We start from the raw sequence: 22018 nt of genomic DNA on the forward strand, positions 1-22018 counted from the left end.
CGCTGAGTGATGGAAAAATATGCGTGGCTGATCGAGCATACCCATATTACCTGAACCACCACTCAATAGGAACACTGCAGGAATGTTGATGAACTTTTATTTTACACTTCACTAGTTCAGCGGAACCGCATTGATCTCTGTCGAGTGCGATTACTGGCCTGGGTCAGACTCGCACCTGAATTAGGAGGAAAAGTCACAGATGAGCCACGTGCATGCAAGTGAGGGCCTTTCACACAAATTCTTTTAGGACATAGTTGATGACGAATTCTGAGACTTTAATCTCAATTTAAGAAAGAATTCTCAATTCTGAGACTTGAGTCAGACTTCTGTCATGTTTTTTTTTTCTGCACTGGCCTTAATCCTCTAAGGCATTGAAAAAAACAGTTATTTCATTACAAGGTAAATATAATAACTCACAATAAAGTAAATTGTGCGACACACTTATAAGATTTAGACAAACAAGATAACAGTTTTGTGTATCTTCACACGCGTTCATGGTACAAAAACCATAAATAATCTAAATAAATTATATATTTTGTATACACTATTGAAGGATTGCATTCAGGTTAATTAATTTTTATTTTTCATATTAAAAGAACGGATGTTAAACATGATGATAGCAATGACACTCACCAAGTTTTGTAGCAATCTTTGATTACTTTGTGTCAATGGTGTTAATTTGAGTTAAAAAAATGAAACAAAATAAACATAAAAACAAAGAAACACTCAGAAATGAAAAGAATTACGACGTGGAATATCAAAACAAGTTAATTATGCTAATGCTAAGTGAGGTGTGGATCTGTGGCTTTTAACACGATTACCAGACGCAATACTGTAAATTGTCAGACAAACAGGAAGTGTACAAAGTCATGTTAGTTTCCTTGTGAGTTGAAAGAGACAAAAGTCTTAAACTGAAAACAGGCTTAAGAAGAAGTTGACGTTAGACCTTCAACAATCCCTCACCAGATCAAGGAAGACAGACTGTGCAATAAAACTAAAGATGAAACTAATAACTAAACACACAATATGGTCTTCAATCCTACAAAACGTGATGAAATGCTTTTAAAAACTTGCTTCCCCTCCTCTACAAATATTTCATTTGTTTTTGTTTCTTGTCTTTTTGCTTCTTAAATAATGATACTCAGACACACCGCAGAATACGGTCAGAATTGTTCAGTTTCCACTTCACAGCAGAGTCACAAACTGTGGCTCCCGTGACCAGTTAGACAACCTTAAATCCTGATGTTGTCGATCAATACCTGATACTTTCTTGAACACGATGTGTTGTGATGTTAAGGAAACTGAAGAGAAATGTGAAAAATGACCACCCCAAATATTAGTAAATATTTACTTTATATCACAATGCTTATCAATATCAGATAGAAAATATTGAGCAATATTGAAAAAATACTCTTCTTTAATTTGTGTTCAGTTTTGTGAAATGATTCGACGACATCAGCGCACTTTAGACTCCGAGATGGTTGCACGTGACAGCTGATTCTCCTGCTGCTATTTATTCCCCCCTTTATTATATCGGATGCATGACATTGATTCAACATATAACAAGCCACTTGAGTGTCCAATGACGCTGAAATATTCTAACAAAATGATGTTGCTTTCTGTCGGTGACAAAAACACCTTCCCTGTCACTGCGCCTCTTAATTTGAGGTGTTTTTTAAGCAGGCGATAGAAAAGTTATTCTGGTTGCAGACCCCGCTCTCTTGTCACCTCTGTGGATAATGGTGAGTGGATGAACAGAGAGCTGAAGGAGGACCCCCTTTGCCCACTCACAGCCCTCAGCCTCACTGTGACATGAGAAATAGTGCCCAGGCCTGACAGCATCTCGGAGACATATTGTAGTTTATTTTGTCGCCCGGGCATGCCATCTGTGCCATTCCAATAGAGAGAGTGTGTTCAGGCTGCTGCGAGAGAAAGGGCACCAGGCTTTGGGTCCCTTAGTGGCTGCGCAGCCGCGGCAGGTCATTAGTCAAATTGCCTAATGAGAGAGAATACAAATGGCCCCCTACCCCTGACAGGAGGAATTTTGGAGGTGTCAAAGCTCCTGACCCGTGCTATGAGAACAGATGATAGCGGGCTGCTATTTTCAGATTCTTTTAATGACTATGGCTCTGAGAAACCCATTCTTTTTGTTTCATCTCTGCCTGCTTCTTCCAGCCTTATCAGCACCATGGAAAAAAAAAAAATCAGCATTATTGTGAAACTCAAGTTGCAAAAATGGGAACTTTTTTCATTAATATTTGAGTGTTAAGTCACTCTAAATAATATGCCACAATTATGTGTCATAATAATAATAATATTGTTTAACAGAAGACAAAAGAAAGAAAATAAAATATTTTAAAAAGTACTCCACCATTGGAAAACAATTCAAGTAAAATAACATTTTTAGGGACGATTTGTGCAATAGCTCCTTAAATAAGAAAAAAAAACAAAAACACCATGTGCCTCTGAACAACTCCAATGTCGTAAAACTCTAGGTTTCAAACGGCAACAGTTTCAGTTACCAGAGGGATGTGAGATGGAAAACTTATGTGGAGTGACCCACTTACTTTTCCATCTGTGACAAGCAGTCCTTAAAATCTGGTAGTAGGACAGGAGCCAAGAGGCAGTCCCAGTTGGGTGCTGCTCCATCAATCTTCCAGAAAGTAGGCAGAGCCAGAAACACCTACGGAGAGCTGGCCACGGCGACACACTCTGCGGAGGTGTGTTGACTGAGATAACTTTTCAGCAAAGAAAAAAATAAAGGTGGTCATTCGACTTAAGACGTAACAAAAAGGTCAGTTCATGTTAAGCTAGACGCGTTTCTCTTCCAAGCATCAGCGCAGTAGCTGGCTGCTTCTCCGGCTGTTTATTGAGGAATGTCCCAAAATGAAGTGGCCAATCAGACCTTAATCATGGGCACGGTTTTTAAGACAGTGCCATGGCTCTGGCATGAAAACCCAGCTGCGGCTGCTGGTAAATGTGTGTAGAAATGGTGCGCGCCGTTCTGGACAAGTGTAAAAGCTGGCAGAGGGCTGACAGTAAATTGCATGTGCCGGATGGGACGCAGCAGAAGGCACAATTACACAAATCCCCTCTTAATTAGCGGTTCTGTGGGCAAACTAACCCGTAATGATGCGAGGGATGTGGTGAGCCCCACAAATCCTAACAAGAAACAATCTCCCGCGCTGGAGAATGGGTCACATGGCCCAGATCCCCCCTGAAGCAGCATCAGGCGTGTGATCTATTTTGATCGGCGCAGCTGCAGGTGATGATTTCAATGTCGCCTAAAGTGTGGTACCCAGCGCCGAGCTGCTTGCCCTCCGGACTGCGGTAGAAGCAGACGGACTCGCCCGGGTACGGAAGGCCTTTATTAAGTTTTCAATGCTCACGGTAGCGAGCAATGTAAAGTGGCACCTCACACGGTGAGTAATGAACTGTGCCAGGGCAGAAGCAGGAGGGATGACAGCCAGAGAGTCCTTTTTGGCAGCCTCTAACCTGGACATCCCATAATCTATCACACCCAAGATGCAATTCACCAGCGCTGCGGTGTCATTTGTCTTTAATTATGCTAATAAGCACATTATCGCTCTCTTAATGAAACTGCACCGTCCGTAGATGGAAGTATTTAAACTATTTATAGTATTTGCCGTCATCAAAATTGTTGGTTCTACGCCAGGGTTCCTGCCTTTCTTTGTTTCACAGCCACACTGTCTGCTTGGGATTTAAATATTCTATTCAGCAACATGATATTTCAAGACAGCAACAAAGCAAAAGATGAATTTGAAATTTCTGAAAAGTGTAAAGCAAACCACCTATCTTTACAGGAACAAAGATATGATATAGTAATGGACATCCTGTCTGCTCATACAACCATGTATAGTCACAGATATATCACTCACAATGAAGGGGTCAAACAGCACTGCAACAGTTAAAACTCTAATAACAAAAGAATGTTAATTAAACTTATGATTCCAGTCAACATTTGGCTAAATATTAGTGATGGACTGGTGAGGCTTCATGAAACAGTGTCCTTGTTTTCAGAGCTCAGTAGGTGGCGCTCTTCTTTTAAAAATGATGCAGGCTTCCATTGAAGTAGTTGGAAGTGCCATCTGGTGAAACCGTTTCTTGTAGCCTCACCAACCTCATGCATTAGCATCCAGGCGAATCAGAGTTAGCATCACCAACAAAGCCTCATGATATTTTGGTGTCACTCTTTCATTCATTACTTCATTTTTGTTCTGTGAAATCTCTGTTACAGTTTGAAATGAGACTGAATGGCTGTTTATATTTACAAGAGACAGCAGCGACCTGAGCAGGGTATGAACCAAAGCTACTGAAGGATGCATTTGTGACTCCGAAAAACATAAATATTTTCCGAACCGCACCAGAATTTTTGAGTCGGAACACAGCCTGGGCTCGTCACTGCAAAGGAGCTGGCTTTATTTCGAGCTCCTTCACAGCAGACTTCGTGTCTCTCTGCAAATCTCTTCGAGCAGAACTATTTAATATAACTTCTGGGAGCCACAGATGCCCTTTTACAAAGCGACTTCATTCCCAGAATCTCATTGTGCTTGCTAAATCACAGCACACCATGTATTATAAGACCATTAATTACAAACTTAACAAGTCAGCAGAGCCATTAAAAGATCTTTAAGGCATATTTGACCATAAATCTCCTTAAACTATATTTAATGACTGGATTTTTGTGAAATATTTTTTATCAAGTTCTAATTAGATGTGTGATAACAAACCCTGCTGTACGTGGGGCAAATGAGAGAGCAGTGACAGGCCCATCCATTGAGGCCATCCATGTCTGGACACAGAAACTAATGGGGCCCTGCTTCCATCTCAGGGATGGGTAGAATGCAATGAGGGATGAGACTCTAGAGTCCAGTGTGCTTGATACATTTAAAGACTCTTTCTGTCTCTAATGAAGGTCTAAAATGCCTGCAGGCCTTTAGGTTTAATTCCACTCGCTCCCAAAGGCTGCTCCAGGATTTATCTCCTAATATTTAATGCTTCAGAAACCTGCAGTGCCAAGAAGCATTTGGTTCATTAGTTTGTATTTATTTAATGCGATAATGAGACTAAAAGTAAAGTAAAAAGTATGACAGTAAAAGGACAAACTCAAAAATAGTTGAAATAGTGATTGATTAAATAACTACATATTCTATACAGTAGCTATAGCTACATATTCACATTTGAAGCCTTATTAAAATATAGTTGCCATAAAGCTGAAAACAAGGAGCAAAAAAATTACTCAATACTCAATTTAAACAAATACTGTAGGAATTAAATTCTACCGCACAGAAATACGTCTCTTATCATTAACATTTGTGAAAAATTATATGAATAAAATAGTCTGAACCTAAAAAATGTGGTCAATAAACACATTCATCAGAAGTTTTGATTTTTCTTGCAGAGCTGCTAAAGAGTCGTCCTTTGTGATGGAATCTTTTTTAAAGTATCCTATTAATTTTTCATATTTTTTAAATAATAAAAATCTGAAATTAATTCAACGCCCCCCCCAAAAAACACACTGGATCACTCATATCACATGTGCCATAATGCAACAGTTGAAGTGATTATAACAAACATTTACAAGTCAAACTTGTGATGAAAGTTTACATTTGAACTGAATATGTCAAAATAATACCCAGGTTAATAATAATTAGCATCACAAACAACGAAATAACTCTTTGAAAAATATTATTTGAGAGTAAAATAGTACAAATAAATAAATATAATAAGTATAATGCTGAATATTTTTATTTGGATCCAAATAAAAATAAGTTTGGAATAAATATGGTCACGGCTATGCATATATATATATATATAGTTTTTAAATATGTGCATTTTACCTAACATAACCTGAGATATAGATAGATTTGTCTGATCTGCATCTCTGAGTTTGGCAACTTTTTTTACGTTGGATGACCTCCATGACACAACCCTCTGCATTTACCTGGGTTGAGGACCGGCTTAAGAAGAAAACTGGCTTGCCCCCCTCCCACGGCTGCATAACCTAAGATACAATTACTCAGTAATAATTAATGTTACTAACATGAGTGCAGTCTTTGTTTCTTTTGAATATTAAAACCTATATTTATAACAATATGGCATCTAAAAGCTCATTGGATAACATCAATAGAGGAACATGTCCTCCATTTTGTAGAGTCTACATACAAAATGTGCCATAATAATAGGCATTCAAAAGTCACTGAATCAAAAACTGATGAAAATATTTTTTGCAATGATTAAATGGTAAAAACCAATGAAGCCACTGCTTAATTTTGGGTTGCACTGAATTTGTACCGTACTAAGTGCAAACGCTCTGTCTCCATCTGCTTCTTGCCTTTTGCTGACCAGAGGAATTAGGAGGTAAAATGTGGATTTTAAGAGTGTTCCTTTCATGTCTTGATGTAAGCTTTGGCATTACTTCAGACATCAAGATTGCTTTCATAGAAATCCCGTTCCATCTAAACTAAAAGCTCGGCAGTAAATCTGCCGTACCTCCCCCATAACACTTCCATAAATGATTCATTCAGCTCGGTTTAGCTGATGCAAAACAGAATGTTGGTGAGTTGTGGACCGAGCCGGAGCTGCACACGGAGGACCAACCCTGCTACTTAGTGATTTCATCAATCTCTGCGAGGGGAAAAAAAGCGGCATACACTAATAATAACTCCAGCGTCACTAACCAGGGGCCATGTTTTTTAATCCCTCGGACTAAAGAATGGTGTTATTCTTCAGATCCATCACAGCGTGAGATAAGAGCCGGCCGATCTTCTCTCTCTCAGCAGAGCCTCGCCCGGAACTACACTGGGCGATAAGATGGAACTTTTGTTTGAAACCTGATGAGAACCCTCTTAATGAAAGTGCGGTGCCAAAAATAATCTTTTTTCACCATGTTAGTCAATCACGAAATGGTGTAGTTGGGGGGGTAAAGAGGAGAAAGAAAGTCATTTTGCATAATCAGTGAGCACCATCTGGAACAATTAACCAAATTCCACAGAACTCAGAGGATCAGTCATATTGGCTTATTAAAGATCCAGAATTACACAAGTAATAAATCCTTGAAAAAAGGCAGTCTACCCCTGCCTGTCACGACTATTTTAACTTCAAATACAGTGGAATACTTGATAAGGCTGAAAAGGGAGATTAATATATGCAAATTATGGCGAGCATTTAAAAGCCCCCCAACAACTGTCTCGCTTTTTCCCCCCTTCCCTGTCTCTTATTACAGGGCTTTATGTTTTATTCATACACCAACTCACCTGTCATTTCATAAGCTATAATATTATGAGGGTATTATTAAGCAGCATAAAGGAAGGCTTTCATTGGAAGGCTCCGTTGCATCTCCCAATTATTTGTGGCGAATTAAAAGCAGATGCACATAGTTGAATAAAAATTCCAATATTGTTTCCGGAGAATCAAAAATCACTGTCATGCTGCCAAGATATTTTGCAAACCCAAGTTCATTTTCCACTTTCCTCCCCTCCCTCCACTGTGAAGGATGAACTGTCTAGTGTCCGTTAATTGAAGTTCCTCTAATGGATATGGAAATAATTGCTCTCCAAATGACGCTACATCAGAGCCAGTGTCGAGAATTATTTTTGATTCACATATGTAAATGGATCACGTGACTTTGTGTTGAGGAAAACAATTGGTCTTAAGACACTTTAAGCGAAACAGGGTTTCTGTGTGTTTGCAAAATACCTTCTCGGATGATTCGATGTGTAGGGGTTCCGAAGTCAAAATGTGTTTTGGATAGCTGAACCTCTGACATCGCCGATGTTCCGACATCACAGGCGATCTCATTGGAGAACCGTAGAACCACATGAGCTTTAAACGTTGGACAAATCAAATTATAGCTGGAAATAAGCCTTGTGGAAGAGGTCTGCGCTCTCTGAGTGCTTATCTAGTTATTTTTAAAGTGCCACGCATTTGCATTGAAGTATGAAAAACAGCCCTAATTGGCACAAAAGAAACCTGGCGTGGATCAAAGAGACGCAAAAGCCTGGCGCCGCCGCTGAGAAAACTTGATAACTTTTCAAATGAGCCTGAACTGTCAAGTCAAAGAGGGCTGAAAAAATACACGTGAATTAGTTTTTAATATTCTGGTAATAAATGTCAAAGTGCCTGCACATCACAACTGTACATGATGTGACTGCTGATGACAGATTTCCCAGACATGTTACCTCTCCTCCCCTTCCACTTCTTCCTTTTTTTTTTTTTTTTTTTTGGTGTCTGTGTGTGTGTGTGTGTTGGGTTTTTGTTTTGTTGGGAAGTGACGGAGGGTTTAATCAAGAAAGCAGGCAATTCATCAATCCTAAAGAAGGCGCCTGTACAACCCTGACAGAGCGCACATGGTTTTAGACCAACTCGAACCTGGCCAGCTGTCAGCCCACACACACACGTACAAGAACACACAAGTACCCTCCCTCCCACACACACACACACACACACACACACCAACACACAAGGCTAACAATTAACACAAATAGGCTGCTGGCTGCGACCTCACACTTGGTCCGGAGGCGATCACCTTGTTAATGAAGGAGAGTTGCATTATGAGGCTGACAAGTAAAGGAAAATGCAAGTAGCAATAAGCCGTCACTGTCCAAAATGAACCCTATCAAATAGGAGCAAGAGTTAATTCCATTCATAAATGATAGTAGTCCTTCGCTCTCACACAGTGGAGTATTTGCAAATGAAAATATATAGCATCACTAACTTGATATTTGTGTATATATATATATATATAAAGCAACATTAAAACGACATGTTTTCAAACACAATATTCTCTCATGACTTTAAGGCTAAAGCCTGATCAAAGCTTGGGTGTGCCTCAGCTGCTGCAGCAGGAGGAATCCTCACCACATGGTGTCTCTCTCCAGCTGGATAAAAAGCCTCCCATAAGCTCGCTTCGGCAGCACGGCGACCCTCCGACTCTGCGCCTCCGAGACTGTCAAAGCTCAGCTCGGCTCCTAACGAATTAGCCTTTCATCTGTTTTAGTCGCGCAATATAGTTTTATTTCGCCGTGACAACAGAGTGGTGAATTGGTCTGGTGCGTGCTCAGTACATATGTAAGCGCGGCACGTGATGGATCATCTTTGACAGCTGTTAAACGTTCTCCAGAGTCTAACGCGCAGATCCTTTGGGAAGTCGCATTTAGACTGATAAGGGAAGCTCGGCGCGGGGTGAAGATCTTGACGTTTGTGATTGGAGATTGATCACTGCTCTTATTTGGAGAAGGCAAGGGTTGGTCAGTTTGCAGTCAATGGTTATTTCTGGCATTGTTCTTATCGTGGACTGATGATCATTCAGTCTCCGCAGTGAAGCAGTTTATGCAAAAATAAATCAATAAAAATCGGATCGTATTTGAAGAAGTTTTTAAAGTGGTGAAAATCAACGTGTACACTGAAGCTAATTTTGCAATTTGATGTTTTTTTCTTCTTTTACATAAGGATGATGCATATAATAACAAATAAATAAATAAAAATATAAAAATGATCCAAACAACGAAGGCAGCAAAGACGATCAAGACCACACTTCACAGCTATATTCTCCTTTGGTGAGTGACCTTTTGAAAAGAAAATTCTACTGTGTTTTAAACCCTGTGTGTCTATGATTGAATCTGTGAATTTGGTATATTAAGACAGTTACTTAGGAAACTGTAGATCACATGCAGATCATTCCAGAATGAGGGTGGTCTGGGGGGCAGGGTTCTAATGAGTGACATCCTTTGTGTTCACATTCTATGTGACTTTTGAACTAAGCATTGACATTAAAAAATGCTCCTTGGAATTTGTGTGATTTATTTTGGTTTTGTTTTCAAAACCAAAGACAGCCACAAAGTAGCCAAACAAAGATGAGTACCAGAGCAGTAGTATGATAAAAACAAGTAAATAAGAAGAGTTAAAACCAAATTGAACTGACTTAAACCAGGTACCCACATCAGTTCAAATTAGTCACTGCACTTATGGAGACGGGCTATTGCACATTATCTCTACAAATCACGTATTGTACCTACATTTCAGTGAAGTAAGGAAGCTTTGAAGGGCAAGTATAAGGTAAACCCTGAGGTGAGGGCGTCCTGGAAATACATTGAGTTAGCATAAGCAGTTAATGGCCATCAAAGTACTGTATGAGGTAATTCCGAGAGTAAGTATTGGTGGTGTATGTATATCCAGTAACTAATGCGTTTGTATTAAAGACCCAGCTGTGTGAAAGTGCTTATTGAAATTGCTTTAACTCATAAAAAAAACATTTTTTGGCTCAATGTTTAGCAAGGGACGGCTTCCTTATAAGGTCAGGTGGAGGCAGTAATACTTCCTGTGCTAAAACAAATAAAATCAAGTGTAAAGCTGCTCTTAAACAAGTGACCAATGTAACGTTAGTTATATAGTGGGGTTGAATGTTCGAAAACGGCTTTTACAAAGTTAATTCTCATTGTGTTTTCAGAGACTTAAGATAGCAGTGTATCCATTAAAATGGATATTTAGAAACCTATAGATTCACTATATTTATGACCAATTCTAGTGAAAAATGCCTCAGAAAAATACCTGATAAAGTTAGGCTTCCACTGTTCTGTTGCTTGTAGTCAGGCCTGCTGGGGGTCCACCTGCTGGAGAGAGGAAGTAAGATCCCATCAATGATTAAACAGCAAAAGGTAAGACTTTTTTTTCTTTTTTTTTGCAAGAGCATTTCGATTCCTGACGCGCCCATCTGCAACTGTTTTCCATTACGCACTAAATCTTGGCGATAAGGCCTTCATATCTCAATGGTAAAAAAAAAAAAAGATGAACTCAGAAGTAAATATGGTAGAAGTTAGAGCCGTTCATCTGCTGCCCCGGGGCTTCAACAGACCTTTAAACGGGGTTTAGAACAGGATCTTGCTAATTCTTGGGGAAGTGTGGGATTCCATTATTCAAGAGAAGACTGTTTTCACCGGTTTTATAGTCTTGTATTACAGAAAACAGCACCGAATGCACTTTGTGAGCAGTAGAAGTTAACAAACCATATAAGAATGAAATCCTCATCAATCAAACTATCATGAATTACACCCTGTGACTCACCCCCGTGGATCAATAAATCCACAGCGAGAGACGCAGGGAGATGAATAGAAAAAAAAAAAAAAAAGAATAGGAAGCTGCTGCTTCAAAGACTAACATATATGTCACGCTGTGACGGTGGTGCCCAACGTTGTGAAGCAAAAGATGTTATAATGGAAGTGAAAAATAGTTCTCATTAAAAACAGAATGCCAATGATTAGAGGACATGGGATGTCGGGTGTCTTTTTTTTTTCTTTTTTTAAACACCAGGTATCAGCGAAATCAGTGCCGTCTGTTCCAGACTGACTTTAGGAGTGAGCAGCTGTGAAGTTGCAAATAATGAGGTGTGCTTTGCTTGTTTATCAATGTTCTGCAGTTCTTGTCTTTATGGATAACATCAATTAGACTGGCTCTTAAATTATTAAAAGGATTTAAGGCGTGTTTTAAGGATGCGGGCGCTCATGAGTTGCAGCTTCCCGAGCCTCATCTTGTAGGATGAGACAAATAAACGCAATAACTTCCATCAAAAGCAATAAAACAAGACCCCTGACAGGCTGTGGTATTTATGAGCTGAAGCCTGCTTCTCAGATTTATTCGCAATGAAAGGGTCGACTTTTCTCATCCTCATTTACATTAGCATTTGGCCATGTTAAATCTGAGCCAATGGTGAATTTTTAAAAGGTTGGCATCAATCTTGCCGCAACAATTGCCATATTCAGCCCAGACTTGCTATACCTTGTAAAGGTTGGCTGAAAGAAAGGTGCTCATCTTTCTGATAAAGTGGCTGTCGATCAGTCTGTTTGTGTTGCTCCATTAACAGACAAACAAAAAGCCTTGTAATACACTGAAACCAAAGCTTTTAATGCATTATGTTGTTTGGAACATGATCGCTGAAGGGTAGCCTTTCCCATCTGCTTGAAACACAAAACTGTCTCAGTCCACATTGGTGACTTCTAAATACGATTTCAGGAACGGTGGAGATTCTAACATATGGCAAGTCAATTACACAACTAATTTGGGGAAACAAAAACATGGCAAGTGCATTTCCTCATCAACAGCAGTGTTGGGGCCTCTGCTACATCGGCCACTAGAGTTTTGACAACAATTAATCCTCATTTGAGGTCAGGCAAGCCATATTGACACCTTTTCCTAATTTGAATATTCAATTACAGTGTAGTTCCTCATCAAATTAGGGAGAAACTGGGAACCCAGCCTGAGAGATTTATATAATTAAACCCGAGATCAAGTGTTATATGTTCCCATTAAATCTGCGCAACCTGGAATCGTATTAGCGAGAGTGTTTTTTTTTTTCTCCTTGTTTCATTTTATTGATCCACGTTGACTGAAAAAGAGAGTTTTCTGAGTTGAAATAAAAGCAGGCGCTGACAGTAAAGCGAAGGGAGAAAGTGGGGACAGATGAGCGTCGAGGTAAGGACGAGGATGAGAGCAATATCAGTGAAATACAGAGAGCTGGAAGCTCTTGTTTTGACACACATCCAGCCTTTCCTGTGACAACATCTCCACACCTTCCTCTATGTGCTGACAGTGTTGCTTTGTGGGAGCCGCTTTCTCACCCATCATTATCCTTCTTTAAGCTCCATGTCAGGTGCTGGAAAGAGGATCTCGGAATATTGCGGCAAATCACCGAGAAGTCTGAGCCCATCAGATCTCGGATGATCATTCGATCATTTTTGGCACCGATCCAAATCTTCTCCTTGATCTTCGACACTTTTTTTTTTGGAACTTTTCGGAGCACAACAAAGTAATGAGGAAGATTGAGCGGGAAACAATTGTTCTTCGGCACTTCAGATGTGAGATCTGTCAAGGCGGCACGCAGACAGTCGGGGTGTCTCTCACCAGTCGTGTGCAGTGGGAAGTCTCGGTTAACCAGTCGGCAATGAAAGCTAATACAATTCTCCTGCAGTGCTGCGGCAGTGTCGCAGACAGACAACGCTGCTGCTCAAACTCCATAGATATGCACATCATGTATGATGATTTTCTCAGTTTCACGGCGGACAAAAGAAAAAGAAAACTGGCCTTGACATTTTCATCCCAGTTACAAGTTGATAAAACGGCTGCGTGTGTACAAAGGGGCTATTATTCCAAGAGAAATGTCAGAAACCTTGATTCTGAGTGAAGTGGAAGAAATTGCAATATTAGGACAAGGCTAATTTATGCCGAGACTCACTGTAGGGGTCAGATATCGGCTTTGGCGATGACAGTTTTATCAGGAGAACAAATGGCAGTGTTGGCCAGCAGAAAGAAGGAGAGCGATACTTTACTGGACACATTTAAAAGCTGACCGGACGGCGCAGGAATTTCCCATTATAAAGTCCTGAAGTCGCTGATACGGTCTTTCTTGACAGGAGAACAAGCTGAAGGGGCTGACAACAAACAGCAGCAATGAATCAATGGAGACCTGTGCTGTGCCTTTGATGAGCCAGATATGCACATGACATTAAAAATGCAGGACGCAAATTTATTTTCTTAACACACTACTGAATATAATGTGACAGACCCCTAGAATCTGTTTGCAAGTTACATTTCTGTATTTGAAGTTCAGATAACTGCATTCAAAACTGAGAGGGAATGGAACAATCAAATGGGTCTGTAATTTCTGCAATTTCTCTGGCGCCAGTGGGTTAAAGGATAGGATGTTACCACGTCTAGGGTCCCCATAATTGTGAAGTAGGTGAAGCTAGTAGTAAACCGCTCAAACAGAAAACAAAAAGAAATTGTAATGAGTTTTGTAGTTTATTTGAAGAAGTAATTTTTTCATTAAAGTTGAAGCATTTTCACTGCAAGAATATTATTTTATAAATCGAATTGCTTCTTTTCAGTAAGAATATTTCCATATCTTATTTTAAGGTATTAAAGACCAAATGTATGATGATTGTAATGAATTTTAAGATATAACTTAAACACATTTAAATTATTATTAAGCATTATTGTGTCGGATAAAAGTGTTTCTTTTCTGTCTTAAATTTGTTTGTCATTATATTTATTTTTTTAAAACATTTATTTATTTGCAGTGTAAAATCTTATTTCTATTTTTTTATCTTCAATAATCAACCTATCTGAATATTTGCAATGAGAAGAAGCAGGACACTATGACAGCGGAGACCAGAGATCAAGGTAATGCTACTTAACTGAGACCAGAGTGTACAGCAAAACACCATCAGTGGTCTGAGCTGGCGAGCCTCGCAGCAGGACCCCCTGTCGTCAGTGTGGGAGGTCCGAACACCAGATGAATTTTAAAACCATTCGAAACATAATGTCTACAATTTCTCCTGTTCCTCCAGCCTGGATTACACTGAAAAAATGAATTCAGGTTACTTATCGGTGGTGACTAGGAAAGCATATAAATCACACCTTTGTGCTTTAAAGTGTGTGACTTTCCAGTGTCATAAACAATGGCCAGCTGCCCGGGGCAACTCGGCATTTGTGCAGGTTCAGTGCCGCCTCGAAAATTATACGCGTCATTAAAAATTTACATATTATTGACTGTATTTAAAACATCTTTTCCACTGACTGTAAAGAGCACTTAAATTTAAGAGGTGCTATTCTCCAAGGCCCATAAAGTTGTTATAGATAGCCTGGAGGGGGGTTGGAAGGCGCAGGATTCTGTTGCACTGCACTGCTGAACTTCTGCAATCAAGCCGGGTGAAAGAGGTTTTTATAAATCACAGTGTCAAAGCATCTGATCTGTGACTGCAAAACCATTACAGAAATATTTGTAGCAGTGTGTCTCTCCGTCTAAAGAACTTGTAGCTACACAGACCGCAGATAAACAGTCTGCCACAGTGCGAATCGCCCACAGTCTTGTCCTTATGTGTCAGTGCATTATAGATGGAAATACTCTCAAAAGACGACTCTCCCGACTGCGGAATGAATTTTAATGCTAATACAAAAACAGCAGCCTGTGATCTCAGCAGGCATCGGAATGGGGTGTGAGTTGCTTCGAGGTGCAATTTATTCCAACCTCTGAGCCTCACTAACTTGAAAGTGGGCTTCAAAAGAACTGAGGATTACCGGTAAGAGTCGGGCTCAGATGGGTCTAAGCCCTCACCATCACTTCTGCACATCAAACATTATTGACCATCCACTCTCAAAATATGAGCCTTTCACAAAGCCTATCGAACTTTGCTATTGATTCACAGTTGCCTATTATACTCCTCTGCTCCCAGTTAACCCCGTGTTAGCCGATTCTCTAGTTTTGATTTTGAGTCAGCAGCTTTCAGCACACAATGTAGCATACATTGACAAAACAAGAAAGCAGCGTGTGCCAAGAACCTATTGGTACAGCTCAACAGCAAGTCTCAGTTGTTTATTTACAATTTGCTGTGGAAATCTCAAGTTCTTCAACACGGTAAATAATTAAGCTGTTTGATCTGGACACAGTACAAAGAGTTCCACCAAAGTGCGCTGGGCCTGAGGCAGAGGATGTCTGAGCACAGAGGGGACACACAGACACCAGCATGGCTGAGTTTTGAACTCTTCTCCCTTCCTCTACAGCTGTTGCTCGCTCTCCAGGCTACATACCATCCCCTTTCTCTCCACAGCACAACACTGCTGTCATCCACAGACTCTCCCTCCTGAGACGACCCACGAATAGCAGGAGTTTAGCCTGTGTTGAACTGATCTAGTTCTTCTGGGGGTCCTGACTTGGTACACGTCTCTTTTCCTCACTTCCTTGTCTAACACAAGCCGTAAGCCAGATCAGCCTCTTCCGCAAATGCAGTTAGGGCCTCCTGTCTTCACTTCTTAATCTACATCACTGCTTTACAGCTACTAAACAACAGATTTGTATAACATTAACCTGAGGAAAAAATGAATGGCCACATTTTCTCCTGCTCTTTCTGTGGACACTCCTGATGTAGAAAATAACATTGTTACAATAAATGAGCTAACATTGTACCACCAAACAGCTTGAAACTATTTGTGGAATAATACCTGTACTTTAAGAAAACCGCCATATTAAAATAATATTATGTATAGGGCCATGTTCGACCTTGCTACTGCAGTGACTAGTTGTGTGAAAAATGATAAGACAATGTACTGTATTACCATTCTTTTATCACGATATAATACAAATCAAAACAAGCCACATTCTTCATCACAGTTTAATGGCACACTCTTTTAAGTGACAAGCACTTTATGTTTTCAACTTGTGCCTGGACACGGCATTTGACGTTCTAAATATCAAATAAATAATGAAATAAAATGGAAACATTTTCAATCCAACAGTTTTGACTTAGTTTGTCCTTTCAATATGACTAATATTGTGTTTTCAATGTGTGCTTTTCTTCCTACTTCCAACTTGTAGACTGCAGAATATCACAATATACAGTATCGCACTATTGCGATATTGAGATACAATCGTACTGTGACGCAAGAATGGTGATGCGCATTGTGTCAATCTAAGGAGACCTTGCTAATGCTCACTACTAGCTGCAACAGTAATGTTAATGTGACCTGGCCAGGTTTTATGGCACATGTTGAATAAAAAAACAACAAGTAAACCTTTTTGCTCAAGCTACAAACTTTACAATGTGAGTAATAAAGGCAGCAATTATCTTTCAAAGAGACGAAATAGTGCCACTTACTTTTAATACTTGTTACTTTAGCAGCAACAAATGTGCAATGTGGAGTAGAGAAAAAAGGCAAATTAATAACAAACCATAACACGGCATGTCATCTAGAAATGGGATCCTCATTTGGCATGTTCTGACGGTACATTTTGTGACTGTGTATGTGCAATTTTGTGGAGCGCTGGACAGTGCAGGTAGCTTGACTCCATTTAGGATTTAATTCCGATACAATCATGACTCATTCATGGCGTTGAGACCTTATGGAGTGTCGATAGGGTCGGCAAACCATGACAAATGCCATCTCTGATATAAATAGAGTTAAAACTGAACACAAAAACTTGTTATTTTAAACAACATATACAAGAAAAAGATCTCTTTCAAAATACAGTACCTTGAAGAAGCCCCACTTGTAGTTTCAGTGCTCTTCGCCTGAGTTGCCACACACTTGGAGAACTCTCCTGTTCGATACCAAATCCACATGTTGTTCATCTCCCTATGTTGAATTTGCAAATGGAGGAATACAAGAGGATAAACAAACCTATTTAGTAATGGACAAGTTCCGTAAAAGAACTCACCCCACACAGGTGTAATCTTTAATTTGGTACTTGGATTTTGAGATGATCTGAATATCATTGACAGCAGTGTCAGCAGCTCCACGAGGAAGGGTTTTCACACAGAGCCTCTTCTTCCTTGTTGCAGACTCCTCTGAGGATGCAGGACATTAAACAAGTGCAGGTAAATAATCATTTGTCTTTGTATGAGTGTTCCCTACCTCAAAGAGAACAGATATCTTGAGATTTAAGTCCTTGCAATGTATAGAAACACAATATGATGAGCTCTTACTATCCTTGGAGGCAAAGCAGCCCAGTGGAATAAAGCCACAAAACCTGGTGTTATTATAATGTTTATCATTTAAGTCTGGAAAGCGTCAGAGCAAGTGAGTTCTCAATCAAGTTTAGCACACAACAGGGATTCAAACTAGATATTCCTGGAAGAAATCCATACATAATCTTATATATGTGCATTAAACATGTTCTCACATACAGTCATAAAACATTAAATTACACTGAAGCCAGACAAAACATAATCTCTTTTCTTCTGGCAAAAAAAAAAAACATTGCCATGCGTTCCTATATTGCATTTTCACCCTTACTCATTTATATCCCCGGCAACAGTGGGAAGTGCAGTGTAAATGCAATGATAATAAAAATAATAAACAAGCTGTCCTCACTCCCTGCACCAAAATATTATTACATTTCCAAGGCATGGATAGTAGGGGGGAAAATACATAGCACTCAAAATGCACTAAAGCATTGGGGAATGCATTTCATTAATATTAGATAACCCTCATCCACTCGTCCTCTCCCCAAATAAATACATAAATAAATAAGACCCTCATAAAGAAAAGCACAGCTCCAGCTGAGATAAACAATGACTCATGATTCTCTTCTTTTGTACCTCCAGGGCAAAATGTTTATTTTATTCCCACTGTCTACCATAAATTAAGCTAACCTGCACCCATAAAACATTCACTATCTCAAGCAAAGCTGCCCCTGAGGACCTCGGCATAAGATGGTCAGACTGAAAACAAGAAGAGCGAGTCACACCTGACTGTTTGCTTACTTGTATCTATTGTCTCCAGCACAGGTGCGAAGCCCTCCGGCAAGACCTCCTTAATGTCAGTCAGCTTCAAGTCCACCACGACGTCAGGGCCCTGAAACATCACGCATGCTGAAGATAGTAGATTCACAATGGTAAAGGGCACATGCGCTCAATGAATTCAGTGAAAGAATAATCGAATATACTGTAGGATTTATTAAAAGCTCAGGAAGACTCAAAAGACAAAGGATGACAGAACGGCTGAAGTAATTACCCCCAGACAGTTTTGCAGCGAGAGAATGCATCTGTGAATTTGTAATCATTCTCAACCTTTTGCTGGGAACCTCTAGGAGGTTGGCAGACAGAGGAGGTTTGATCAACAGAATGGGGCTGTTTAAAAACAATCAGGGACTGTGTAGTTGACATTTTCAAGCATGACTCTTCCCTGCATTCCCATTACATTTTCATTTTTTGCCATAATAAATTGCAATAATACACCGCGGCAGGAGAGAGTGGGACAATCCAGGCGTGACTTGATGCGTCCAAAAGACTGGATTTCACTGCTACAGTTGCCCGACAGTCATGATCATTAGAGGCATTTTTTATTCATAGTTTTTATACCAACTTAAAGAGGAATATGGATGAATGTTATTACTATGCATGAACCAGATTTTTAGCAGTTTTCCTCGAAGGATATTTTCTATCAGGGCCTGACAAAAAGGGCTATCTAACTCAAAGTCGGAGTATGATAAATCACAAACTATTTACTCCCACCCTCACGTTATTCAGGGGCTAATTTTACAGAATCTGTTTTTGTCATAGACAATTACAGCGGAAGCTCCGATGACTGGCAGACAAAATAGCCTTTGTTGATGGCTCTGTCATGTTTTATTTATGTCAAACCCTTTAAAACAATGTGGGCAGGCACTTTAGATAATATAGAGGAACAAGGGAAAGGCTATTGTGACACTGCAGACTAACCTATGGTTCCGAAACAGCTCTGGCATAAGGTAGCTACCTCTGCTACTCAGGGATTTTCTAAAATTAAACGGTTGTCAAGGACCTGATTATTGGAATTAACTATGTCATCATGTTTGAAATTTTTAGATCAGTGATAACACCAGTAATATCAGAGGTCACCTATAGGACCAGGAGAAAAGAATGATACAGCTTGGTTTTCAGGTTGTCCATCACTTTTTTTTTTTTTTAGTAACTCACGCACTAACATAGTAGCTTTGCATCAAAATACATGTTCAAACATTTGTTTTTTAAAAGTTATACAACAGTAAAGTTCTCCAAATAACACGCTCCTCTTCACAAACACGACAAGGACTACAAAAATGGCCTACAAAAGTGTGTCCGTGACACTGTTCCAGCTTCAACTGTTGAAAAAATAACCACTTAATTATTTAAAGCAGCTTATATGAACCCGTGTTACTGAAAACAAATTGGTGCCTTATTGATCCGGTTCGCAGGTTACATGAACCAGCTTTCTTGTCATGATGTCGGAAGTAACGGCTCTGTCATTAAAAGGAATCGGGAATGGTCTATACCGGACTGTACGTTTTCAGGGGATATGTATATTTTATAAAATATGTCTCATGAAGAGAAGAGGAGAAGAACCTTCTCCTTCGGAGGTGGGGTAGAATCATCAACACTGTCGGGCTACACTGGACATAAAGTTATGTTTGCTCCTTGGTCGTGTCAGTGAGTGAGAAATAATATTTAAGATCATGTCGAATTATACAATGTAATGTATAATTGGCCATGCCCCCGTACAAGTGAAACTATAATAAAAAAATAGTGACTAGTCCGGATATTATGTTATGCAAAAACCCTCACATACAGATACCATGTGTATGCTAATCCAAACTTTTGTTGTTAAACAACCAAATTCGATGGGTGTTTTGGTTACCCACAGCTCGTCACTCTTAAAGTACTTATTTTCAATAGAGGAAGGTGCTACATCAAAACATTTAACAATGAAATAAACTCTCACTTGACCAGGACAGTGATGCTAATATGCTAAGAAGCTGCTGCTGTGCAAACGTTTGAGAATAAAATCTGGTGAAACATTCACACACCTCAATAAAATATGATGTAGCAGCTCAGTTAAATGATGCAAATATTGCATGTTTTTGAAATTGCATGTCTCCTAACACAGAAGTATTTACCGATATGACACACAAGTACAAACTAACATGCTAACATTAGCACAGATGTCAATCTGTGAAGCACCTGATTCCAAATAAATAGCTTTTAGTGTTACTATTTGAAGAGGATTATTGACAACAAGGATATTGCACTTGCCCTCGAACAGTGTGGGGCAATGATTTTGCATTTTCATACAATATATCTTTCACACATTTCAAAGCAGATCACTTCGGATGGACTCAAACACCACATTGGCTTAAGAATTGCAGTGACTAAAAAGCATCACATTTTTAAATCAACATAAATTTCAGTCCAAGAAGTATCTATAATCAAAACACCCCCATGTGATAAAAGGTTGAAAAAGCTCAGCTTGGCCTCATGAATAAAACTGGTCCAGGTGTAAATACAATGCTGAATAAAAATAAAACTTTTGGTCCACAGATGAGTGCAGCTGACATTGTATAATTCCTATAAATATATTAGAGAGAAGAAAGTTTATATCAACACTTACAGTGTTCCTTGTGTAGCAGAGATAGCGAGTGACCTTGGATTTGAATAAGCCGTCCTTCCACAGGTCGGCGTCAGAGCCATCTGTTGTTTGTGCAACCTATGAGGCAAAAAAAAGGAAAACAAGGAGAGGGGAAAAAATGCAGGAGGTGGAATAAAGTTAATGTATGTATGCCATCAGCGTGTTGCTTTTGCCTTTTCTCTTGCATACTAGCCTTAATTAACGCTTCCCTACACCAGCGCTCCATCTCATTAGTGCTCTGCGTGGGTAAAAAAAAAAAGTCTTAGCCTCCAAAAAGGTGGCTAAAAATATCATCCCTCGGGACCGAGCTGATTAAAGATACCCTGACAACGATCTGCTCTAATAAGAAGAGCAAACTTCACCGCGCCTCAGTGGAAAGAAAGCAGGAAATATTGTATTTCTTCCTCTCTAAAATAAAAACCTACAGTGGAATCCCTCGAGTAAACATTCAAGCTGAGAAACACTTTTTGCAAAAGTTTATCTACATATACGGGGGTATTATGAGGCTTTAAAAAAGACTGCTAAATGTGTGACCTCCAGAGTTTTTATTTTCAGTAAATAATAAAGGAAAAATAGACAGCATTACATTGACAGAATTTGGGCACCACACGTCAACCTCAAGGCCCGACACGACATCCCTATGTAAATGCAGGTGTGAGTGATATCCTCCAGTCTGCTCTGCCGCTGAGGCAAACACGCTTGGCTGGCACGTCATGTTCCATTGGTTCTCATGTGAGAATCACCTAAATAACTGCCAGAGTTATTTTCTAAAAGGATCCTTTACAAAGAAGAGTCAATCTAATGAGGTTCATTCAAATGAAGAAGTCATAGATCCCTGCACCCACCCACACGCATTACCCCTTTGACAATAATGATGAATGACCCCAGTGACTGGGAGGGGGGGGAAACATGGCATGGGGAGATTCATGCAAAACCAGCACCAACTAGATGGGGTGAGAGTGGAGACGGAGGGAGCGGGGCAGAGATAGATAGTGGGATAAGAGAGATAGAAGGAGCAGAAGATGAGCAGGGAGAGGGATCGCAGGGCGTCTCCAACAGCATTTTCATGAAAGGTCCCAGAAGGAGC

The 22018-nt window shown here is 39.8% G+C and overlaps 1 protein-coding gene across 7 annotated transcripts in view; it reads right to left on the reverse strand.

Moving 5' to 3' along the window:
* The window catches only part of mvb12bb (multivesicular body subunit 12Bb), a 47439-nt gene that overhangs the window by 18867 nt on the left and 6554 nt on the right, over window positions 1-22018 (reverse strand). For 5 of the 7 annotated variants that reach the window (XM_053870019.1, XM_053870020.1, XM_053870014.1 and 2 more), the window contains exons 3-7: window positions 20914-21009; window positions 18273-18363; window positions 17225-17354; window positions 17041-17142; window positions 10570-10631 (exon numbers count right to left, since the gene is read on the reverse strand). In XM_053870019.1, coding sequence (XP_053725994.1) covers window positions 10570-10631; window positions 17041-17142; window positions 17225-17354; window positions 18273-18363; window positions 20914-21009 — 481 coding nt within the window. The remainder of the gene's footprint in view (window positions 1-10569; window positions 10632-17040; window positions 17143-17224; window positions 17355-18272; window positions 18364-20913; window positions 21010-22018) is intronic. The other 2 variants (XM_053870021.1, XM_053870016.1) reach the window with 2 other exon arrangements.

This window comes from Synchiropus splendidus, chromosome 7, assembly GCF_027744825.2.
Source record: "Synchiropus splendidus isolate RoL2022-P1 chromosome 7, RoL_Sspl_1.0, whole genome shotgun sequence".
NCBI classification, from domain to species: domain Eukaryota; kingdom Metazoa; phylum Chordata; class Actinopteri; order Syngnathiformes; family Callionymidae; genus Synchiropus; species Synchiropus splendidus.